The sequence below is a fragment of the Oryzias melastigma genome, linkage group LG17 (assembly GCF_002922805.2).
Source record: "Oryzias melastigma strain HK-1 linkage group LG17, ASM292280v2, whole genome shotgun sequence".
NCBI lineage: Eukaryota > Metazoa > Chordata > Actinopteri > Beloniformes > Adrianichthyidae > Oryzias > Oryzias melastigma.
In genome coordinates this window covers 24,190,022-24,216,303 of record NC_050528.1, presented here as the reverse complement: position 1 = coordinate 24,216,303, position 26,282 = coordinate 24,190,022, and the positions used below count along the sequence as shown (strand labels likewise).

Genomic DNA, 26,282 nt, shown 5'->3' with positions numbered 1-26,282 from the left:
AAAATATGAATTGGACAGCCGTGCTCTTAGGAGAAAAGGAGAGAAGTTCTTATTTCTGGTAGCTGAGGTTCCAGAGAGTTAACAATGAACGCTCTAAATGTACAATCTTGTGTGTGATTTTATATTGTGATTATAATGTAACAGTAACATTGAAGCTGCAATTAACTAACGGAAAACTGCTGTGATGATTATTAAAAGCAACCAGGTGTGACATGTGACAGTAGAACTCATCAAGGCAATGTGAACGTGGAGCTTAATAATAAAGCAAACTGTTGTGTCATTTTAAATAAATGTCTAAATTCAGTAATTCAGTTAAATTTTCCTTCATTAGAACTAAACAAAAACCCTTTGACATTCCTTAAAGTTTAAATGCTGAGCTTCATTTTACACTGTTTTTTTAATTTCATGTAATTAATGACCTAAGATTCTGCCTGTGTCCTTGTGGACTGTAATCACAGCAGCTACTATGAGTAATAATTGCTTTCAATTAAAGAACATTTTTTTGTGTGTATTTAAGAATAATTGACTAAAATACTTTTTTCTTTAAGTAAAATATCAATCATAATCTGTCAGTTTGCTCCAGGGCAGAAGTAGTTTACCATTAGTATGAATGAGGAGTGAATGAATAATAGATGCACATTGTGTCTGGAAATCCACAGAAAAGTCTAATCCTATGTTATTTTGAATTAAAAAAAAGGTCCAGTTACATACAAAAAAAACATATTTATCTTAATTTCAATCTTTATTCTACCTCCATTCTATAGGCATTTGCGTAAAACCTGCACAATCCTTGCATCCAGCATTTACAGGTGCAATCATAAAGGAGGTCACAGTTCATTAATGACAAGAGTGCGGTGCAATGGGACCATATGACAGCATCAGTCACATATCGTATGGGTCATGCCAAGTCAGCGACATGCAGTGAGGTTCACGGCTGGTGAGGCACTGCTGTCATCACTCAGATTTACAAACATGTGAACCCTACAGAGCAGCTTATTCACCATTTGAGTGACAACAGTTAAAGTGTGTTGTTTCAAACTTCATTTCAGCATTTTTTGTCCATTTACAACCTGTAGTATTGGAAAAAAAATCACCAAAATGACTATTATTGACTTACTTTTACTCATAAATGAAGTATCTGCACAGCTTCTTCTGAATAACCCTTTGTAGAAGTCTTCCTTTTCTTTCTTCACTTTTAAAAGTCTGTCCGTCTAAATGAGGATCACTGCCGGTGACGTGTCTCCACTAATTCATGAGTTTAGACACGCAATCCTCCATTTAGAAAATAAGGCTAAACAATATTATAAAATATGTGGATGGCTGCATTTGACTTGATACCACTAATTAGCAGCTGGGTGACATTCTCTGGGATCGCCAGCGCCCTCTGTCTTAAGGCATGTGAACTGCGTGCCTCACCAAGTGTATTTATAATACGCCGGTTAAATGGGTAAAAAAGACTAAATGAGTCACAAACTGGCATCAGTGAGAAATAAGCAAATAAGGTAATTACAAAATAAAGCATCTTTTATAATGATAAAATGACTGAATTAGTAAACCGCATGTGTAAGTAGCGGTAGGCATGGGCTGCTGGTGCCTACCCTGCTGGTATATTTAAACGTGACACTTTTTTTTTTTTTTTTAACCAAAGAAACATTGGAAACCCATACAGAAAAAAAAATAGTCACAGAATACACATGTTTAAAAATTAATATTAGATTTTTATTGTTAAGTGACTTTAACACCAAATAATTCCATTTTGGTCTTTTCTGGCCTCGTCACATTATCCCACTCTTCTTCTGTATAATCCAGATGGTCTCTATCAATCTTAAGGCTGGCCCGAACATGCACTGATTTAAGCAGGGGGGTGCCCAATTATCTGCAGCACAAACAGTGAAAAAGAACTTGAGTTTTCCCCAAACACTTCAGGTCCTCGTGGAGATTCTTGCAGATGCAGTTTGCTATTTGCTATGGGCCAACAAAGGGCTGCACATTGACCAAGGCCGCTGCAAATCGATCATTCTTTTTCTTTTTACTTTTTTTAAGCCACTCTTTTATAGATTTCCTACTGCCCAGTGGGTCGTGCTGTTGTGTGAATCAGTTTCAGATGAGATGACCTCCAGAAAACTTTAGCACTGATAGGAATTCAAGGTTAGCTGTGTGGCTGCAGGGGTCTTTGATACAGAGGCTGAAAAGCAGATTTTTGTCATTTCTCTCAGCAATGTTTTACCCTTCTAAACAGTTATTCCTGCTGAAACTTCATGCAGACTGTCCACTTAGCTTGGCCAGGTCATTTCTTTGAATAGTCGACTTAGTAAGGCAGTTTGGGAAATTTACACTGAATATTGCTGTACACCAAAAAACACAAACCCTAAATATCTAAGGGAGACATCATCTTTGTGAAGAAATCACAGAACAGGAAGTAATTCGCCAAAAGACATTGTAAAAACACATAAAGTGACATTTTCCTTCATTTATCTTGATTGCTTTTGAAAGAGCATTAATAATGTAATTTCTAAAACAAATATAAATTCAATCAAAATGGATTGTTATGATAATTTTTGTTCTTTTTCATTCATAGCATCACAATAAACAACCTTTTCTATTTCAGAGCTAAAAACCTTTTTTTCCTTTCCAATGAGTCATTTTTTCTCCATTTCCTTTCTTTATCTGCACTCAGGTTAGCCGACTCATTCTACCAATTGGACAAATACTGCCATTCTGCTAAAAATATCTCTTAAACTCCATTTCAACCATGTACTCTCTGTGTTTTGTTCATCTTAAATGAAAGACAGCCTGAAGAGTAGCACCCTTACAGAACACGCGTGTCTGCCTGATTTTGGCCAGATATTTATTATTATAATCACCACGATTATTGGTGCTTAAGAATCGATCTATCATCGTCTTGGATCACAGCCCATGAGTAAATGCTCCTCCTATGATGTTGTAATAACTATTTTGTTATAAATCCATCTGATGCCAGCCATTGAGTATGGATTTGTCTGCAGTAATCCATAATAACTTAAATATTGTGTAAAACTCAGTGGATGTCGTGCACACAAGGTTTTTTTTTTTTACTTTACTGATTTTAAGGATAGGGAGGTGATAATATTGAGGTGATAACCACATCTCATTTTGTGTTTTCCACGTGTTTGGCTTATCCCATCAGATATCGCTAGAGTAAATCAGCTCATACAGGTGGACTGGTGGAGTTTTTACTTCCTGACACAACCCTGTATTTATTTTCAGGGCATAGAGCAGAGGTCGACAACATTTAACAGTAGAAGAACCATTTGGGCTTGTTTTCCACTGATCAAAACCTAGAAGGAGCCGTATAGTCTTACCGTTTTATGACTGAATACTGTTCTCTATGCTATTATAACTCATTCTCCCAGAATGCAATTTGCCTTTAAGACATTTGGATTTGCATTCATGACCTTCTTTTTGTTTTTTAATAAATGTGAATTATTTGAAATATTTTTAGCCTGAACATAAGCCAAAAAATAACAAAAAAACTTGCATGTCTCAAAATTTGATTTTTTTTAATGTTTTTATCTTCTACCATTAGTAGAGGCCAACTTAGCGAAAAAACTTAGCTTGTTACTTAATTAAAAGCAACTCCAAATTAGCATAAAATTCCTCAGTAAATTAAATCAGCCAAAAATGTTAGCATGGTAGCAAAGCTAAACTCTAAATTAGCCTACAAACCTCAAAGATAACAAATTAGCCAATAAATGCTAGCATATATGGCTAAAATATTAGCTAAACTTCAAATTAACATAAAAAACAAATTAGAGGCCAAATTAGCCAAAAAAGCTAACTTGTTGCCTAATTACTAGATGAACTCTAAAATTGCCTAAAATTCCCCAGTAAACTAAATTAGCATGTTGCTAAAATAGAAGCTAAATTCTAAATTATCCCAAAAAACTTCAGCCTAAAACCCCCAGTCGACAACAAACTAGCAAAAAAACGTTAGCATGTTGCTAAAATAGAAGCTAAACTCTAATCCTTTGGGAAAATTACTATTATTTTATTTTTCTTCAGCCAGAGACCCACCATGGAGACATAAAAGAGCCACATGTGGCCCTGGAGCCGCAGGTTGCAGACCCCTGGCACAGAGGAACTCAGATAGGTCAGAAAGACCCACACTGGATTTTCTGCCTCATTTCTGCCTCATTGGGAAGTGAATGAGTCTTACACCTGTGCCAACTGAGCCATCAACTCGCTTGATTTGAATTCCAGATTTCCAAGCCCTAGCTGGTTCAGGTGTGTTCAGCCAATTACAACATACCAAAACAGGATATTGGAAAACGTGCAGGAATGTGGCCCTCGAGTTTCCCATCCCGGCCCTCGATGAAAACCTGCTGTGATTCCGTTTTGTTTTTAGGTAGTTTGTTCTGCTTCAGTCTTGTAAGAGTGCGGAGTGAAACCAAACTGATCCAATGAAAGGCTGGGCTAATTTCCAGCATTCCCTACTATTAAAAAATGGAGCCCACTGGACAATCTTAAAGTGAAAACATCCACGACTGCTTAAGTCTTTCCATGATGATCTGAAAAACTCCAGGCCAAAAGAATTTCGTCACAGTTTCAGATCGGCTCCAATTAACCAGGAATGAAACCAGCGGCATAAAACTGTCATCCACCCTCCGAATTCCAATTACAACTAAGCTTGAAGCTCCATTCCAAACCGTGTTTCCATTCAGATGATTTAACAGTTGAGGCACATTCTAATTTGTTTCTCATTTAAGGTTCTGTTTGCAGGAAACTAAGCTGAGTGAAATCCCTAATACTACAAGATTTGATCAATGTCGAGTTAAAAACCTGCAATTCTAAATGTGGAAGTCGACAAATAAACTTTTATTCAAGAGCAAAAGAAGCCAAAGGTGTTCTTGTCAGTAAAGATTTTTATTTATTAAAATCAGACATCATTTACAGACACTCGTAAAAAGTGTTTATCACAGTAGATAAGGTCAAAAACGGCGTTCGATCACAAACAGCTCATTCCCACAAATCAGAGACGCGGCGTTCTTATGGCAGCATGATTAAAATATCAGCAGGTTCTCCTTCAAATTAGAAAAATAATTACTAAGTAAGGTTTTAACATTTAACCAATGTAGTAAACTGATAATAGAAAGAAAATCAGGGTGACTTTGTAAGCACTTGATGAGATCATTCATATCCATAGCAAAAATATTAGTATTTTTTGTTTTGAAAGGCTTTCAGAGGCGCGCTTTGTCAGGAGAAATCTGCAGGTTCTGCAGCTTCATGGCCATTCCCATGTTTCCCGAGACCTTCAGCTTTCCTTTGATGAACGCCTAAAGTGACGGCAAAGAAAAGATCATAAAATCAGTTTTTTAGAGGTTTTCTCTGAGCAGGGCTCACTCATGGAAAGGCGTTCTTTGAGAAGGAAGTAGCACGGGACAGGATGTCATTAAAGTCATTTAAACGCGTTCTTTTTATTAAATATATTTTTAAAAAAGCAGAATCGTGATCCTTAATTTCAGATGTTGGTGTCATCATTTTTTTATTCTGTATGCAGAGACTTTTCAACTGCAGAGATAAAAAGACTCAATTCCTGTTTCCGTTTGACTTCGCTTACAGTCAAATCGCTGTAAAACTTGGATTTATTTTCTCCCTATTTCAAAAATCCCCCTGAACCTATTAAAACTAATTCACAGCAGTGAACTAGTTGAACATTTGCATTCAGGCAGTTACAGAAGAGAACAGGTGGCGGCCCTTAAAAGCCCGCACATGTTTAGAGAGCAATTTGTGTTCACTCGTGTGTGCACTTGTGTGTACTCTGGCTATTTCGACCCAAATCCAGGTGAGAACAAAAATAAAAAAAATAAAAAACAAGAGAAATCTTTGCTGCAGAGCGTTCTTTGGTTGACTCACCCCTTTAGGCTGCAATTTATACAATATGGAATGACGAATGCTGAGAAGGACTTTCAATTAAAAATATTCTCTTAATATTTTGTGGACGGAAAGGCAAATGAGGATACTGTCAGGCGAGGAGAACACGTGGAGCGGGTCTTATCCTGCTCTGAGCCTCACATTTGCAGGTCTGGGGGAGAATTTAAATATAGTGGAGGCTAACAGACCTGCTTTCTTTTTGTAAGGAAATATAAAAATGACCTAATCACTTAAAAAAATCACTTTATTGATTATCTTGATAGGTTCAAAAATGTTCCCTTTATGCATCCTAGTATGGAGAGAAAATAGACTCACCCCCATTTGTGTGTGCGTACTTCTTGATTTGTGTGTATCTTAGAAAACTTCCTTTAATGCTTTGCTATGCATTAAATAAGGCTGAATAATAAACATTAAGTACTGCAAATGAATACATTAGGTAATACACTTGGTAATGCTATGTAATATCCATGTTATTTAATAGTTAGATAATGATTAATTATGCATTAACTAACATTAATAAAGTTTATATCAATATGATCGCATGTTTGTTCCAAGATACGCAAAATTCGTCTTTTGCATTTTAAAAAGGCAAAAATCAACCTTATTATTTTCAGATGGGACACTGTGAAACCTAAAACGGTTAAAGAAAAATGGGCGGGGCTTCGATGACACAAAATAATCAGTTTTTTTTTTTTTTAAATGTCAGCAAGGATTTAAATCTTATCAGTAATATACATCAATATTTTAAAATGGGTCAAAATAAAAAAAAACATTTTAAAACGTATAGAATTTAATATATAAGAACAAATAGATATAAAAAAAAACATCAATGTATCTGCTTATATTTTCATCCATGTCATAAAAAAAGCACAAAGTGTTCTTTTCTTTACAAACGGTAAATCAGGGTTAATATTTTATGCTCTGAATCATTAAATATTCATGTATTTACAGAGTTTGTTAAATGTAAGAACTGCTTGCAGTTTTGTTTTTATATCTTCTTAACAAGCAGACTGAAAAATGTTCATTTCTTCTCAATTCTTTGGGGGCATTTTTTCATTGTTGTGATTTATGACTTTATAAGAACTGACATGAAGCCAGTGGTGTTTAATAATCAATTAATGAACGCCCAATGGATGACGGAAGATGAAAAGTTCCACTTAGTTTGTTGGATAAGTGATGAAAACATTTAGAAAAAGTCACTAAATTTACCGTTTGAGGGTTTAACTTTCCGCTCATCAAGTCCAGTAGATCGTGATCGCTGACAGTCAGGGTGCAGTCGGCCTTTTCTCCTATAGCGGGAGAAAACAAACGTGTTTATTACACCTAACTGCAGGTGTACCAGCACAGCATCACGATGAGAAATCTGCCGACCAAAAGAAATGCTTGATTTTGCAGGAAAACATCCTGAATTTTTCATAAAGCCTCTTGGCACGCTTTGTTAACGTGGTCTTAATAGAAAGCAAGGCAGCAAGAGGGCTGATTTGCAATTTAATGAAAGGTGTTTGGAATTACTCGCACGTACGCCACATCGTACAGCACATGTGCTGAAATCCAATACTGCCGAAATACGCTCAGAAACTCCTCTGACTTCACAGCTCAAATGAAAACAGTTTCTGCCGTCTCTAACTTTAAATGTCACCAGAAGTTGTGAGCTTGTGTTTGAGAGACAGACACAATTTCCAGCTTGCGCATAATAATGGTGCATTAATATGCATGAAGTAACCGGCAGTACAGGAGCAGAAAGAAAGAGCTTTTTTTGGAGCATGTAAATATTTGTGTCTGGTGTATTATGATAGTGTTGAGCAATCTTTATATAAGGACAAGTACTGGCTAGAAAGTATGGACGCCAAATATTGGATTTATCCAGTAAATTTTATAATGTGATGGCTAAATCCAAAACAACAGTTTCCTCTGTTTTCTTTGTTTGTGGTGTTTAGCGCCAACATCAAAACATGTTTTAATTCAATTCCAGGTTTTGGCAAAAATTAAATCAGCAAGACGGATACGTCTCAAATGAAATCAAACATGAATTTAATTTGACATGAAGCTCAACATTTCCCTTTGTGGATTAAAAAAAAAAGTCTTTGAGCAGAAATTATTAGAAGTCAAATTTCCCCACTAATCACTACTTCATGATGCATTCACCATTTGGTAGAAGCGTCACAATTTACAGCTCCAAAATCCGGCGCTTTAAGAATTTTCCCAGAAGTCTTTGCGAAAAACTGGTGCGCATCAATGCTCACTAAATTAGGGTTTTGTTTGGTTGATTTGTCATTTGAGAAAAAAAAATATTTTATATAATTTTTTAATAAATTACCCAAGTTGTCATCATCAGAATACAGTGGATTCATAAATAACCGAAGTCAAATGTTATTTAAAGGCTGTTTGTCAGAGAATGTTAAAACTATAGCAAACTTTCAGTGGCCCCAAAAAGAGAGGAAAAAGTCTGCAACCTCTGGGCTGTAGACCTCTGGTAGTCTGTGGGTCAAGATTTGGATCCTTACATGAGAACTGGACTTAGTGAGTGTGACGTCACCCATAGATTATAGCTTACTTTCGGCTCCAACCAAATAAAGTCAATTCAGTTGCTAATTTTTGTGCTATGGATGCCACCATGTTGGAGCCAGAAGACATCAGTAAGCAGTGATTGGCCCGAGTCGGTGTGAGTCAACGTTTCTAAGGCAACCACTCTCTCCAATCAGGAGTGAGCTCATTGAAAGGCCACACCCCTACCGCTCGATAGCGGGCTTAGGAGAATCTGTCAATCAAACTTTATAGAGGCATCTGATTGGTCAGTTTATACCTTAAATAACTTGCAGTAAAGAAAAACTGACTGAGTAATAGCTGTTTATGTCTTAATAGAAGTCTGTGGGATTTTAGCTTCTTGGAACCAGTACTTGCTGTTTGGAACGCGAGCTTGGAGGGGTCGTTTAGTCCAGTTCTCACATACAGTCAATGGTTGATCAAACCCCTCACACAACTCCACAGTGCAAGCTTGAGGTCCCCCAACTGACATGAGGAGTGTAAGAGATATGCTGAAGCCAACTCAGGTTTAAGCACCACAAAATATCAGCAGATTCACCAAAATGGGGCTACATTTAAATCTGTCTTTGACTGAAAAAACAGTCAAAAGTGGATCAAACATTAAATAAGTTGTGATAGAAACTGAATGGAGTCTATAATAACACAATCAAATAATAAACTTCCATGGGTTTTAAACTAAAAAACTACAGATAAACCAGTAAAAGTGATTAAATGGGAGGAGCCACATTACCTGAGCTGATAGAAGAACAGTTTAAAAAGTACTGAGTAATGTGTTTCATTATGAAGCTACTTAGATTTGATTTGGAAAAAAGCATTCTGTGTTCCTGGGTCTGTAACTTGCTAACAGGGACAGTACATCTTGTTCATTATTGACCTTTTAAAATCTAGAACATTCCTTTTTTTTATGAACAGCATGTTCATCTTAATAGTAAAAAATAGAAAAAAAAACAATAAAGTTGGCCTTATTCAAAAACTTTGGGTGACAAAAAACTGTTTCACTTTTAAGAGTCATGATGCTGCTCTTTAAAGTATTTTATCTATTATAATCCCATTTATTAGCAGGAAGCTGCATCCTTTTCTGAAATATTTTAGTTTCCTTTTGTTTTGATGTTGACTGCTGCAGCATTATTGTTTTGTAAGACCATTAGGAATCAGAGATGCAGTTCTGTTTAGAAAAAAGTTCAAGGCCTCAACTACTTCAAATCTCTGAGAGTTTTAGAGAGCTTTATTCACTAAAAGCAGGACTTCACCAAAAGCAACCACACAAAAGTCTCTTAATGACAAACCAAACATGGATTTTCTAGTCCGATTTTCTCTTCAATTGTGCAATTCAACTGGTAAGAGTTCTTAGCGTATTTCCAATTTTCTTTGGAAGAAAAGAGACGGCCTGAGCAAAAATTACCTATATAAAAATGTATTTTTATAATAAAACATTGAGGACAAAATTGCTTCAAAATGTGATGCAATCATCCCTCACTAAAAAATGAATTTCCAAAATAAAATGCTCAAAATTAGAGGTTAAGAATACCATCAATTTTGACCAGGCCCGTTTTTCTTAGATTATTTTTTACTTTTACTTCAAAGACAATTTCTGATTTTCTTTAGTTATTTTCTTTTTTTTTTTATTATAACTTTTTTTCAGTTTAAAGTTGCGCTTGTGACTTTTGTGAGTATTTTCTTTCATTATAAAAGGGTGCTAAAAGTTTTGTTTAGCAGAAACCTCTTACTCTGATGCAAAACTTTATTCAAACGTCCAACAAACTATTTTGTCAAAGCACTAAATCCAAATAAAAGTACATGCATATACTGGAAGGAAAACAAATCAAGTTAAGATGTTCAAAATCACTTGTTTTCTGGCAGATAAACATAGAAAATCTTAGAATTCTTTCAAAATAAAAGGATTAGGAAAACAGTAATGCTATGCTATGTTCACACCCGGCATGTGACACTTGTTCAAGACCATTTGGCCCATGGATTTCACACTGGACAAACAGGGAAGGGCTTCTTCTTATTTTTCTTGAAGCGAGTTGTCGACGCTGTGCAAATCTCACAAATCTTGCTCCAGGCTTTTCCTTTAACAGCTCAATTCTGTTATGTGAAAGACTTGGTGTCATATAATTCCAGTTAAGCACAAACCACAATTATTAATTTCTCCTCCATGATCAATGTTCAAACGGTTGGCATTTCCGTAAATTAAAAAGGGACGCCATCTGAATGGCACTACCAAATTCAAGTCCCTGATTGGTCCAAGTTTGACCTGTTTTATGTTCAGTGTCTAGTATGTAGAGCCCAAAAACAGCTGTGGAAACTTGCATAGCTCAGCATGAATGTGAATGTTTGAAGCCTGAAATGCACATATATGCACTGGAAGAGATTGAAGAGGCATTGCAGAGGGCGGTGTGAACAAAGCTTAAGACTTTGGCCAAATATGCCAAAATTCCACCGCGCAGCAGCGATCTAAATGACAGTTTTTCAGCAAAATCGGCAGGTGGCCAACAGCTGAGGAAAAGTTCAAATTGAATGGCAACTGGACGACTTTTTGACATGGGGCAGTGACCACTGAGGCACATTTGGAAACTTTGCCTTTGATGCAAAACGTATAATTGTGTAGGTGAGTTGTAGTATGTAATTTTGTTTTGTGCGATTCACATTTTTTCTTGTGCCCTGAAAATGTGCGAGAAGTGCTCGATTGCACAAGTACGCAGGGAACACTGCCAACTGGGCGGTTGCTGGTGGCACTTGGTATGGATGGTCGCCGTCCAGACAAATTTATTTACACATCGTCCAGTCAGAGATACTGCCGTCCGGTGATTTGGCTGCCGCCGTCCTGTGGTCGCCTGATTCCATAATAATTCCATCCTCCTCTGACGGACGGCCACTGGACTACCTCTGTCCGAATTCATGAACATGCCAAAAACTCTCAAAAAAATCTGGCGGCGGCAGCTAATCTTAAAGATTCTGTCATTACCTCCCCAGTTGTATATGTGACGGTAGAATGAGACAAAAGAAAAAAGGGAGTCAACACATTTTTTAATTGTTAAAAATTATTTTTGCAATTTTTCAACCTGTTATTCAGCCCAATTAGTGTTTTCATGTTTTTTCAATTGCTGATTTTTCATTATTTTTTTTTTTCAGTTTTCAATTTAATATATTAATCAAAACTATGCATCCAAAACTGTACATCCTACGTAACTGGGGGGGTCAGCTAATTGCACACATGCACTTCAGGCTTTTTTCAGCTGATACCTAAAAAGTGCAAAAGCAGATGTAAGATTTTATTTTAGCGTAAAGACCGCAAAAAGGGTTTGGCCTTTGAACTTTTAACCTCACCGAGTCTAATAAGTATGTTTTTTCCCCTAAATAATAAAAATTGCAAATGCTTAATTTAAAAAGCACTTGAGAGTCCACTCCATTACATGTCTACGCTCATAGAGATGGTTTGTTACGTTTAAAGACTGAAATAAGTACCTCCGAGGTCCTAGTTGCTCCAAAGCTGAACAGGGAAAAACAATTCAACCTTTAAGAAAGTTCAAACATTTAATAATTAATCAGAACCCGTCAGAAAAGTGCCAGTTGTTGTTGCTTTATTATTCTGAGATCCCGTCTGCAGCCATGACTATAGAACAGGACGTGTGTTTGCAGCCATACCTGACTCCTTCAGCACAGATCCTCGGCCGTTCTTTACATCCACCACCCACGTTGCCTCTTTACCGCCTGGGCCGTCCTTCACCCGGAAAGCAAAGACGCCGCCGACCCTCTTCACGAGCTGCTCGCCTTTCTGCAAAACAGGTTTTTCGTGAGATCGGCTCAATGTTTTCTGACACGCGGATAAGGAGCAGGACCGAGCTCACGCGCCGCAAATCGAGCCCCGAGTCAACAGCTCTTATCTGACGCTCGGAGTGAAAATCCTCTCATCCAGCATGTTCTGCTACACTAACACGCTGGAAGAGAAGCAGGATGGTGAGAGTTGGAAGGATGATCTGAGAGGCAGCTGTTCATGACAGTGATGCCAGAAAATAAACAGCGTGGACCTTACAATTCACGGACACGCTGCAGGGATGCAGGAGGGAGAGCAAACCAGAAAACACACTCTATTTCCCTTTTATCACGTTCAAATGGACACGCTTTTGCTGTCAGAAAGAAGGCCGGGAGATTTCTTTTTTTTTTACTCGACAAAACAAAGAGTAAATGACCCCACTGCCAGCATACTTGCTTGATTTTTGCACCATGTTTGATTAAGTCCAGTCTTCAATTTTTCTGCCTTTAACCCATTGACTATAAAGGAAAAAGAGAGTCTTCTCAGTAAAAGTCTACGAGATTTTGGCTTCTTAGAGCCAGCGGTACTTCCTGTTTGGATCTCGAAGGGGGAGGGGTCACTCAAAAAACAAGATTCCTCTAATGCATTCGCAGAAATCTACAAACCACATGAGGAAATCACAGGTCACGAGCAAACATCTCACCTGCTGAAGCTGGTTTTCAATCTCTTTGAAGACAGACTGTGATTTGAAACCTTCCAGATTGCTGTCCTTTGAGCTGTCTGATGCACCTCTGGTGGACCTGAGGGAAGAAGGGACAAAAAAGGAAAAAAGTTAAGTGGAAAAGCAACAGCGCCTGGGAAGAAGGAGAACTCTTTCAATCAGGCTAAGTGGAAATTGGGTTTTCTGATGGGCTGTTAATGTTCCCTGAAAAAGGAGGGAAGAGTAGAAACACAACGCAAAACTCTGTAGATCTCAGTTCAGTTTATTATGACTGAGTTCCCCTACGAGGTTCTTTATTTCAAATTAATCCAACCTAACTCTTCACCACAGAAAATATTAAACAACTACAAAAAACCCCCATTACACAAAAATGTACGGAGCCCCTAAAGGGACATCAAACTGAAAAAAATCCAAAACTGTTACTATCTGGTGCGCACCACTTGGTGTCTAGTGAGCAAAAAGTTGCTTTCTCATCAGCATCAGTTGCTGGTTTGCACAATTTGCTATCTGGTGAGCACCAGAGAGTAAATCTTTTTTTAAATCATTTTTTTTACTTTAATGTCCTTTTTAGAGGCTCTGTGAAAATAGCCATACATAAACTAAGACAAAAAGCTGTGTCTAGCAAAGAGAACAATTAATCTAAAAACCAAAAAAAAACACCAGTTAACACAGCTTTAATAAAATGTCAGTAAATGAGTTATAAATGGCTTGTTAAAGACCAGTTAACAGTTTAATGTTTTATAAATGTACCTTTTAGATAGACAACTAACATGCTGTTAGTTAGCAAGTTATAAATCGCTTGTTAACTATATGCCAATGATTTATAATTATACCTCATTTATTAGTAATAAATCATGAACCAGCTGGTAGTAAATTACTAAGGAATTGTTAAGTATCAGGTAAGTCGAAATCTTCCTGTAACTCTAAATAACTTCACAGTAAGATATATACTATTAACTAATACTTGACAAGCTATTAGTAAGCATTTGACTAACAACTTGTTCAAGATCTATTACTACTAAATAAGTCACATTTATAAATATTTAACAACCTGTTATTTAACAAATACTTCTTATTCATTAACTAACAGTTTATTAACGATTTGTTAATTAGCTATAGTAGATATTATAGTTATTATTAAGTGTTACTTAACTTTTTATGGCAAACAAAATCCAATTAAACAAGGCACCCAAACCATCACATTAAATATCTGCTTCATCTTACAGAGCCTAATTCTTTGCACATTTTTTATTTTTATTTTACTTTAGTTGCACACGATGAGTTATTAAAATCCCTAAATAGGGTAATCACTGCATGAGTGATCATGTTTCAGCTGGAAGTCAAAGGGATGTTTTCCATCAGGAGCTTTCAGCAACTGAACACTCAGTAGTACCTCTTTTAGCCAAAAATCTTGCATTAATTAGTTTCCTACTGTTTAATCGACCATGTCAAAAAACCCAGTGTGGTTTTAAAATAAAACAAAAGATCGGCTAAAATTGGGTACACCTCATTGTTAATCTTTTATATTAATATTTTAGAATCTTAAATCCAGAAATGTAACATTTAAAAAAAAAAAAAATCAATTAAATGTTATCAAAAAATTAAACTGGATGAAAAATGAAAGAAACCGCATCAGAAAAGAAGTTTCAGCTTGTTGGGTGGTGTAAAGATTCGATTTTGGCCCACTGGTCCAAGCACAGCCCTTTCTTTTTCACACATAAAATAGCACAACTATGCTGAGGCACGAGACTCTGTGAAAACCTTTGGGAGGTGCTGAAGAGGTCCAACCCCTCCCAAAGGTCTTAACAAAATGTGGATGCGGAACATCTGTCCAGTGGAGGATTTGACCAAAAACGTATCAGTTTGTTACATTTATCTTTATTAAAATACAGTTCTGAAAATGAACCACAATCAACCAGGGGACAGTACTCGCACCTTACTAACAAATAGAGTGTGGTTTAAGAACACTGTACGGCAGCATCACCCCAGTGAATGTAACCTACATTATCCTTACAAATACTTGAGCATATAATTACCACACGTACAACAATGGTACGTTCCATTTTCATGCCACAAAGAAGCTGCAAGACACACGACCCTCTACAGGCCTGGACAACACAAAAATCCACAGCACCCATAACGGTTACCCCCCACCATACTAGCATATATGACCAATAGGGGCGTGTATTGGCAAAGGTCTGGTGGTACGAGACGTATCACAATACACATCAGAAAAACGATGCTTCAGATTTAACAAAAAGCTCATTTTTATGAATTAAGTATTCATGCACCATGAAAAAAAATCTTAACGGAAGCAATAAAATGTGTTTTAAATTTGATTTTTATTTATGTTTCTGAGAGAACGGACACTTGCTTGTAACAAGTCACCAACTGGTTACCTGGTAAAAGGATGATAAGTTTTGGTTCACAACTCAAGTGTTTATACCCTCAGATAAAAAGGAAAAATAGCAAATAACAGTCTGAAAAGCATCTTTAGATGTGTTCAAGACGCATTTAGATGCCTGCTTTCATAGAAAAAGACACCTTTTATTTTCTAAGGATAACTAAATGCCAATCACCTCATTTCCTGTGGGAAACCCATCTTATAAATCGTGACGACCACCGCTCCCCCCAAGCCAATGTTGTGCTGTAAGGCCACTTTGGCTCCGGGGACCTGCCTGCGGTCCGCCTGGCCTCGGAGCTGCCAGCACAGCTCTGCACACTGCGCTAGACCTGTGAGAGGAAGAGCAGAGAGAGATCAACTCAAGATGAAGTAAACAAGACTTAATGACAGTATGGAGGCCAGGTTGGGCTGAAAAAAACCCTCAGCTGTTATAGAAAATGAAATGACTGAAACATATGGAATATAAAAAGCACAGCGGCTGTTCGTCTTCAAGGATCCTTCAGAAGAAGAAAATTATTTGAAAATGTAGACTTCAAGTAAGGCTGAAAGAGCCAGTATGGAATAGATTGGAAAAAATAAAGAGTTTCTCAATCTTTTTTTTTTCTTTTAATCAAAGCGAATACCTTTCTGCTCTTATTGCTTTCCAGTCTGTACATTTATCCTTACAAATCCAACTGCTCTTGATGCTTTGTTGTTTTTTTTTTTTTTAGTTTCAGAAAAAGTGCCATAATGAGGGAGAAATAAAAAGCCAAACATTGAATCCCAAAAGTCAAATTGCCGGTATGTGTGATTAAAGCGTTCGCGCTGAAGGAGATCAGAGCTCCAGCACAGGCAGAGGGCTGCGCATACAGATTGCAATATTTATGACACGACCGGAATATCTTTACAAAAATTAGAGATGTTGTTTTTGACTAGAAAGAAAAACAACAAAGAACTTTTTTGACTTCCTTTAACACCGGTAATCTTTTTCTATCCGCGTGCACGAGTGAGTCCATGCACATGCGTGCTCCTGAAATCTAAATGTCACAAACGATATATATGCATGAAGCATATGAGCTGCTGCAGCCCTGATCCGGCTGCACTGTTTGCGTGTCCTCAATAATATGTGGCGAGATTACAGGAGAAGCTGTAGCCACCTGCCCCTCATGAAGGCTTCTGCCCACATGTAGGTCAAGTGGGTGTCAGCATGATGCCATCTAGTGGACAATGGTGGAACGGTTGGAGTATAATATTAGAAGAGAACATATTAACTCATTTCTAAACAGTTCCTTGTTGTGTTAAAAATCAAGAATGGGATCTAAAAAAATATAAAGAATGTATTCTTATAAACTGGAATAAACTCACATCTGAAAATTGAGATAAACTGAAAAAGAAAAATCACATGTTTTGAATGAAATGAGAAACAAAAAGGAGTCAAAAGCTGTTAGGACCTTGATAATTAACCATTTTCATTTTACATGTGTTTCTTTACAAAGCCTTGAGTTCATTAATTACTAAATAGGTCCTTAATAACCACATTTATGAGTTTTAAACAGAAAAAAAACATACTGTATTTATATATATTTCTTTTAATCCTTGAATACTATCTCTGATTTTAAAAAAAAATGTTGTTTTTAACATGATCTCTTTTAATGATGAAGGAAATGTATACAGAAAATTAAACCTAAAGTTGCATTTCTGAGTATTTTTTTAAATTGTTTTAATTTAGGAGCAGACAAAAAGTGCCAATTAGAAAAAGAGCTTACGGTATTTGTAATGAAGAAAATGTATTCACTTGCAAATAAATAGATTCATGTAAGTATTTTCTTTTCCTGGTCTGAGTAGGTATCTGGATCAAAACTGTACAACTGGATAGCTCCAATATTGTTCGCCATTTTTGTTGCACTGCTAAAGTTAGGTTGGCGGTTTAAGGGGCTCTAAGCTAGCAGTAACATCAAATTTTCATCATTATAAGGTGCATTCAAAAGCCTTAATTAAAATAATGTATATATATATATATATATATATATATATATATATCATAAACCAGAGCGCCTAATGCATTGATTAATTCTGGTTGTGCCTATTGATGTTGAAGCAATTTTGAAAGCTACACTGTCAAAATGTTTGATTGGGTGTTATTGTGAAGACGCTAAAACGGCTAACATGTTGCAGTGTGTTTTTTTATGTATTCCTAACAAGGTTGGAAGTTAGCGTAGTCACAGTAACATCAGTTTTAGTGGTAAAAATATCTTTTTTTACTTGTTGCAAAAAAAGGCTGGGGGTTACAGGTACTATGAATATGCTAATGTGGCTAACGCTTCTAACAAGGCTAACGTGCAGCGTGTTACAAACAACTTCTAGTGTTACTTTGAACACAGTTAATAAAGTCTGACCAGCTGATGGACTTATCACTGACTCATTTGTCTCGCTTAATGCACCTTATAATAAGTTTGATGCGTCTAATATGGGAGATATTTTCAAAGATAGATCGTATATTGCACTCTGTAGTGCGGAAAATGTGTTAGCTAACAGACGATCAGAGGTAATACCTATAAATCAATATCAATTTGTGAACTAAACTATAAATGGAATCAGAGGTTACACTAAATTATTGTAACAAACTAAATGAGAGCAGTTACTGCTGCAACTTTTGATTGAGTTTGTCACTTTAATCCCTTCCCTCTTTACTTTGATGTTTTTTTAATAACCTCTTAAATTTCCATCATGCTCATTTGTTTTCTTTTTTACCCGTGTGACCTCTTTTCACAAATGTTAAACTGCTGGAATTACTCTGTAAATACTGAACATGAAACTGCAGTAAATGATAAACTAAAAAAATACTAAGCTTGGAATTTTCTTGCATCATCTTAAATCTGAGAGGTTTATAGGCTCGCCTTCCGGAGGTTATTATGGTATAAACTTCATGATTCATGGAAAAAAGCGATACAGAAAAACAGAAATAACAGAGATAAACATTAAAATAAACAAGAAAATTGTTTATCCTTATTTCCACTCCTTTTTGTACCTGTGGCTCCAAGAGGATGTCCTTTGGAGATGAGGCCTCCACTGGGGTTGACCACAAACTTTCCTCCGTACGTGTTGTCCCCTCTGTCAATGAGCTCACCAGCTTTACCTGCAAACGCATCAGGGGGGCAGATTATCACGAATCAAAGCATTTGCAATTCAACAGTTTATTCCCACTCACGTCGTACATGTTTATCCAAAAACATCCACGTAAATGCTGACATTTTTGAGCAGATTGAACCTTTAGAGGGCAATTGTCTGTTGCCTCGGGGTCACTGTAATAAATTTGTGTCTAAACAGCTGCTCACACAGATAAATACACATTTCTTGCCGTTTTCCTGCACTGAAAATATGTTTAAAGGTCATTTATAATGTTTTACCTTAATTAAATATAAATACATTTAGTCATATGGCACAATCTACACTTTGAAATCCAATTAGGTATTTTTTTACTTGGGGAATTTGTTGGCATGTTTTTCGCTGTAGGAATGTAATAGAATAATAGTGGTTAAAGTAGAATTTAACGGCATTCACCAAGAAAATTTTAGTTTCCATTTCTTGAATTTTTCAAGAAGACACTAAAAATGTATTTTTGGGGGCAGTAAAGAACTGCTAAATTGTTGGGCTTTTTTATGCCAAATAGCAGTGGATGCAGTTTATGATTTCCAAAACAAAATCATAAGTGTGGAAATTTTCTTTTGCTTGATTGTGCGACCTCTTAGAAATTCAGCTTTGTGAACATAAGTCAGCTTGAAGTTGGGTTTGCCACAAAAGCTGCTTCTTAAATCAGAAGTGTTTTAGTCGTCCAGGAGTCTGCTGAAAAAACAACAAGTCACATGTTGTTGATACAGTTGTGACAAACAGTACCTTCATCACACAAGCCCAACGCCTCGTAGGTGATGAGCTCATTGGCCGAAAAGCAGTCGTGCAGCTCAATCACATCGATGTCGCTCGGCTTTAAACCCGCAGCTTCAAAGCACTTTTTGGCCGCCGCGCGTGTCATATCGTATCCAACCTGAAACGAAGGAGTTTGAACGCTTCACCGACTGGAATGAGCTCTGGAACGGGTCCTTTCACTGCGGCTTACCATCTTAATGCAGCTGTTTTCTGAAAACGAGGAAGAAAGGTCAGTGACCATCTCCTGAGCCACGATCTCCACGGCCTGACTCTCCAGATGATGCTTCTTGACAAAATCCTCACTGGCTAAAACCGCAGCTCCGGCGCCATCTGAAGTTGGACTTGTGAGTGAGGAAAAAAATGAATATGAAAACATAAGCTTCAACATCTAAATATACTATATATAATGTTTAGATAAATATATATAATAAAACCAGCAATACTACTGTTTTACTGCTAAACTCTATGTACATAAATCATCTTTTTTTTTCTGTCTTGAATGTACTCTAATCAAAATAAGAGCCAAGATTAGTTCAAGGTATAAGAGCATACCTATATTTTAAGAGAAAAAAAAACTTATAAACTGTAAGTAAAAACTGACAGCAATAACTTTAAATGTTTGATTTACGGTTTCTTCACAACAGAACTCAAGAAATTAAACATGGTGTCAATGTTTAATAATGTTAATAAGAAACAACGTTAGCCCATGATAAATGTTATGGAGCAACTACTGTATTTAAATTTGAATTAGTGACAATTGATTTTATTAAATGAGAACCTGTGACAAGTAACAATAGTCCGAGGTGATCCAATCTGTGAAACAAGTTCTCTCAACTAAGGAGAAAACTAAGAATGATTGACACAAAAATATTAAGATCTTGTTATTTTATTTAAAAAAAAATATATATAAATACTTTAAGTATCTCATATTATCCACAGTGTTTTATTTTTATCCAAGAGACAACAGGGATAAAACTGACAGTTTCTACTACAGAAGCGCAGAACCACATTAAACAGACGGTAATTTTAGTGTTTTTTTAACATGTTCTTTTGGGATTTTTGGAGGACATATATTTAAAAAAACTATAATTTAAAATGCGTTTCTGTTGTGAATCAGGAGCAGACAAAAAAACAAAGTTTCAAAAACAGCGTATTTGGCTAAAAATGGCTTCATCATAATTAAAAGACTACTGGGAATGCTTTAAAAAATAGCTCAAAAGAGGATTGGAGTGAGACTTAAAGCTTTATCATGTCAAGAAGAAGCTCCGCTTCAAGAAGATTCACAAATCCTGTGACATTTCCAAGAACCAAAGAAATGCATTTAAAAAAATGTGCAGTGTTTAGATCAAATAATTTTTGTGAAACCATGAAAAGCAAATCCCAGAAAAAATGGAAATCATCAGTTCAAAAGATGAGACTTTCTGATATTATTTGAGAGCAGCTGTCACTCAGAAGAAGCAGCTGTCATCAACCCAATAAAAAGTGACAGTTTATGTAACGAGACGTGGAACACTTTAAAACAGCATACATCTATCAGAGTCTAAGTAGCATTTGAAAATTGGGAAAAGGTTATTATCCTGGCTGGAAAATCTTTGAACAAAACAAAAAACAATCTGCTGCCAGCTAGAAGTGATCGCTTTATTGTTCATTTTTAGACAGCAGCCGTGTTATCCTTGATTTGAGTTTTATTGATCTCACAGAGGAGAAATTCCCAAACCCTTCTTACCAGCACTGCAGGAGAGTAAGGAACTCAAACACCTTCCTGGACTTCATCACCTGCTCCAGACTGTACTCATCCTGGAACTGGGAATACCTGCATGAGCAGGTGAGGAACGTCAACAGTACTGCACTGCTTCATGGTTGTAAATGAATTATCCACGAGACAAAAACCAAGCTAAATTATTTGTGTGCAGCTTTTGCCGTCTCTTACGGGTTATTGGTGGAATGCTTGTGGTTTTTCCAGGCAATCTTGGCAAAATGTTCTGGTTTGGTACCTGGCAGATTTAAACACATGGAGTCAAGAAAAGAAAGAACTTTAAAAATGCCTCAAGTTTTTTTTTTTTTAATAATAAATACAGATCAAAATATCAATTACAATCCCAAAAAAATGTAAATGTTCTAAATCTGAAGTCAAAAGTTGCGATTCAGCTGCTTTAAATGAATAGAGGACCAAAACAGGAACCTTAAAAATGATTCTTTCAGAAATGTTACATGGCTATTTTTGATGAGCAGCCCAAACACCTCAAACTAAAATAAATCGCTGCTTTTAAAGAATTTGACGTATTTTCATGAGAGTTTACCATATTTTTCCATATGCTCTCTGCCGGCGTTGCCAAACATCTGTGGTGCTACTGGAGCTGCAGCCATCCCATAGCGGTCCATCATCACCTCTAAGTGCTTATCCAGGGGATTGGTCCGATCCATATACTGCAAAAGACAAACAAACCCATTTTGACGAGTTTAAAGAATCAGTAAATGAGTTTTCATTCCAAAACCAGAGTCCGAGCTTCTGCTGAAGGAGTGTTTGGATTTGGTTTGGCAGGGAGAATCTCTACCTTAGTAGATAAGGAACCTCTCTCCATCTTCTCAAAACCAAGAGACAGGACACAATCAGCGAGACCTGCAAGCAGAGAGGAGTATTTCACTGGCTGTACTCAAGAGGGATCTTCAGAAAACCAGGTTGAAAATTGGAATCCATAGATTAACCGTTGATTAGAGTTAAAAGGTCAGCATAAGACTTTGGACTATATTATAACTCCTTCCATCACCACCTCACTCTCTTTGCTCTCCCAGACCAGCCAAGTCATAGGTTGTGTCCAAGTTCCCTCACTATTTATTAGTGCTCCCACAAACGATTATTTTAATAGTCGAGTATTCAACGATTATTTTTTCCGATTAGTCGACTAATCGGATCATGCGCAAATTGGATGTAAATCACAAATCTTAACCATTTTTAGCTTTAAACCAACAAAAAAATTAGATCTATAGCATTACCTGCGATAACGCTAGTGTGAATGCTGTAAACTGAATTTGGCTGCTGAATATGATAGTGCTGATAGCTGAAGATGCTGAAATGTATAGCTAAAAATGATGAAGCTAATTGCTGAAAACGGTGAAGTTGATAGGCAGCAAAAAATATTAGTTAAATGTGAAATTAGCCTAAAAAAACTGAAAAATGCCTAAGTTAGCCAAAAAAGCTAGCATGTAGCTAAAATGTTAGCTAAACTCCAAATTAACCTAAAAAACTGCAAAAAGATTATATTAGCCGAAACAGCTAATATGCAGCTGAAATATTAACTGAACTACAAGTTAGTCAAAAAAACTGAAAAAAGCTAAAACTGCTAGCATGTAGCTGAAATATTAGCTAAACTCTAAAATAGCCTTAAAAAACAGTCAAATCATAAATTAGCCAAAACAGCTAGCATGCAGCTGAAATATTAGCTAAACTCCAAATTAGCCTAAAAACCTTAATAAATGCCAAAATACTCCAAAAAGCTAGCAGAATGCCATTATAACTTTACTACACTCTGACTCCATATAATATAAAGTAACGACTAATCGTCACAGCCCTACTATTTATGCACGATGGGGTGTTTGCAATTTTGTCAGTGTCTGCATCTACAATTGAAAAATCCAGAACCCTCGATATTTCCCAGAAGTCTCAGCGAAAAACTATTGTGCATCAAATGCAGACCACATTGCATTGTGTTTGAATGATATGTCATTTGAAAAACATTACATTTATTTTTTTATAAATCATCCATGTTTTTTATCATCAGAACACAGTGAATTCATAAATAGAATTCATAAAATGTTGATATTTATTAGGGTTTTACTTCGCTAAATGGGTGACGTCATATTTGCTGTTTAAATAAAAGAGAATAGGCAGTGAGGATGGGTCTGAATTGAGGTAAAATCCAAAGCACTAGATTAGCCAACTCAAGTTTAGAGTCTTTTATGGGTTTAGGGAGTAATGAGGGAATTTTGCCATAATCTCTAAAACACATCCTGGATTTTTCTTGAGGGTTTCCACCTAAAACACCTCAAGCTCCTCCTGGGAGGAGACACCCACCACCCAAAGGAACGACCCCAAGGAAGCAGTGTGATCCACAGAGATGGATGGGGTAAGGGCTATCAATCCACCATAAAAACAAATGAAAAAAACAATAAAATTGCATAAATATATAAAACCAGTTTAAGATATTAATTCATACATGTATCAAAAAATAAATTATGCTATCTTATTGACATTTTAATTGCTCCAGTACACACACGAAACACTAAATCCATTAAACATAATGATTGTCAAATAAAGTTTGATGACTTGTTTGAAAGGGAGTATAAAAATAATCAAGCTAAGCTCACCTCCCATGATTAGCTGACGGCCCATGAACAGAGCAGTGGAGCCTGTAGAGCAGTTGTTGTTGACGTTGATGATGGGGATCCCCGTCAGACCTAAACCGTGGTAAATAGCCCTCTGTCCGGAGGTGGAGTCCCCTGAAATGAAGAAAAACACACTTTACATTGTTTAACCAACTTTCCTTACTCAGAAAACTACAAAAAAGCAGTTTTAAGGAATATTTATTCATGATAAAAGCATTTTAGTGCATTCATTGTTCACTTTTTTTTATCTTACCATAGACGTGGCCCACACAGGCCTGTTCAATGGCTGAGTATGGGATTCCTGCATCTGCCAGAGCCTTTACACCTGAAACAATTTGTAGTGAAATCACAGATTTGAAAAAAATATATAAAGATATGGTTTGATTACAGTTGATCACCTGCATCACTAAAAGATAAGTACCTGCCTCCTTGGCCATCTCAGGGTAGTCGTCATTTTCTCGGGCTCCAGGTTTGTCGAACTGAATAAATACACAAAAAAGACAGATAAAAAAATGAAAATAGATGTTAAATTTTGCCAAATTATCATAGTTTTTTTATGTTAACCAAAAAATGTTTGGTTTGAAAGTAAGATTTGGTAAAAAGTTCTATGCTGACCCAGTCTCAAATTGGTGTTTTGTAATTCATAATATCAAGGAAAAAAGTGCAAAAATGCATGAAATTACAAAAAAAAAAAAAACATGTCAAAGGTTGAGAGGAAAATGTTAAAATATAAAAAATCAACTTGTATATTATATAAAAATTAAACTGGAACAATTGCAAGATGCATTGTTCTTTTATGTAGGAGACGGTACCAAGCAGTAACTTTAAGCCCAAAGGAGGCTGTTCTTCAAGTCTGAACATCAGAACCAACCCTACAAACCAGAAGAACATCTACATACATCGATGCAGCTCCAAGCAAACCTATCAGGAGTACCGCCCTGCTGGCGTTAGGTGCACACCTCCACACATCTACGCTTTACTGGGATTTGAAAATTGATAAAATAGTCTATAATTGTGTGTTTGAATTATAAATATCAGATTTTAAAATCAATTTATCCATTTTCAGAATCTGTTGCATCCATTTCAGGGTCACAGGGCTGCTACAGCCAATCCGGCTACTAGGTGGGGTTCACACCTAGGGCCACCAATTGACCAATGAAGCATGTTTTTTATTTTGACTAAGGAAGAAAGCCCCACAGATGCACAGGGAGAACATGCAAACTCCAAACAGAAAGGACCCAGCCAGGACTTGGACCAGGGCCTTCTTCCTGTGAGACCAAACCAGTAACCAATAATTAATAAATAATTTTAAATAAATTATATAACATTAATTGATCATATGATCAGGAGACAAAAGAGGGTAAACAATTCCTATTTGAACAAAATGCTGTCATTAGGTCTGGCAACACTAGGGAAAGAGGGAAATTATGATGCTCTAAATGAACTGATACAAGTAAGATGACCCAGAGGACCAGGAAGAAAGTTAGACACTAAAATCTCCCTAATTATTTCCAATTTTATCACAAAAATGACAAATTAAAGCTCATATTGTGTATCTAGAAGTGATCTCTGTGAGAAACCTATTCATTTGTGGTTCAGATTACAACATCACAACCAAACATAATAACTACAACAGCAAACAGAGAAAAACCAACTCTCATCAGCCCAAACAAACACCCTAAACAGAAGAAAACAACTGAACACCAATACCCACAATGCATCACGCCCACCACAGGTCCCAGACTCCAACACTTTATCAATGCCTTTTTTTTTATTCATTCAGATTCCATTTAAAACCACTTTGATAAATGTGTCCAAAGTGAGTTCCAATCCGTTTTTAATACTACTGATTTAAAGACTAGCTTTAATTTAACTGTTTGTTTAAATCGCTTATCTTTATTTATTCAGTCTGAGGACACGCCGTTATCTGACCGTCATAGAGCAGACCTTTGGCACAGATTGAAGCCCTCAGACGCAGTTTGTATCTGTGCTCAAGGTGGACTATGATCGGAACATGGGGCTGCATGGCTAGGAAAGGTTCGGTCCAAATCCAACGTTTGACGGGGAATCAGCCCGCACTCACCACGACCAAAACATGATGGAGCTAGCTAGCCGAGTTTGGCTTCTGTTATAAATGTGCGAAATACTGCAAAATAGAAAATTTTAAAACCTTCAAATGTAACAGGAGTAGCAGTTTATTGAACAGTAACGTCCAAAAACATTTATGTCCTATCTGGGAAAATGTTGCTGGAAAAAGTTAGCTAAACAGCTAGCATCACAACTTCAACAGCTGACTCATATTCTGTTGCTTTCGAGTTTGTTAACCAAAGTAGGCGTGTGGGTAATACCTTTGTCATGCCCACACCAATGACGAAGACTCGGTTCTTCTTCCCGGGTGCCATGGCAGTGTGTTGGTTCCAAACAGGTCCCGAACTGGGATCTGGACAGCGGACAGAGAAGTCGCACTGACAGCCGCTGGTGGGCAGGCTGACGTTTTCATCAAAGATTGTCTATTCAACGTTTGATGCATCACTCTGGGATCAACAATTGGATTGGGTTCTCTTGAAAGAGTTCCAATCAAAACAATAGTATAAATCTTAAACAATATTCACATTTTGCCATTAATATTTATGTTTAGCACAGACGAGGGACAAAGCGTG

The 26,282-nt window shown here is 36.7% G+C and overlaps 1 protein-coding gene across 1 annotated transcript; it reads right to left on the bottom strand.

Moving 5' to 3' along the window:
• Positions 1-4,883: 4,883 nt before the first annotated feature.
• On the bottom strand, positions 4,884-26,128 carry scp2a (sterol carrier protein 2a). The gene is made up of 16 exons (XM_024273519.1): positions 25,971-26,128; positions 24,044-24,101; positions 23,876-23,947; positions 23,605-23,736; positions 21,795-21,859; positions 21,540-21,666; positions 21,170-21,233; positions 20,966-21,052; positions 19,430-19,580; positions 19,210-19,357; positions 18,344-18,451; positions 15,512-15,665; positions 12,915-13,011; positions 12,103-12,232; positions 7,120-7,199; positions 4,884-5,312 (listed from the first exon to the last, which is right to left on the bottom strand). The coding sequence occupies exons 1-16, from the start codon at positions 26,022-26,024 to the stop codon at positions 5,217-5,219; spliced, it is 1,623 nt and encodes a 540-aa protein (XP_024129287.1). The 5' UTR covers positions 26,025-26,128; the 3' UTR covers positions 4,884-5,216.
• Positions 26,129-26,282: the final 154 nt, after the last annotated feature.

Excerpts from the sequence above, each read along its gene's own strand:
- scp2a (XM_024273519.1), bottom strand. The coding sequence starts at position 26,024 with ATGGCACCCGGGAAGAAGAACCGAGTCTTCGTCATTGGTGTGGGCATG. Across the intron at positions 24,102-25,970 it reads TTGGTGTGGGCATGACAAAG|TTCGACAAACCTGGAGCCCG; the intron begins GTATTACCCACA and ends GTATTTATTCAG. Across the intron at positions 12,233-12,914 it reads TTGAAAACCAGCTTCAGCAG|AAAGGCGAGCAGCTCGTGAA; the intron begins GTGAGATGTTTG and ends CCTGTTTTGCAG.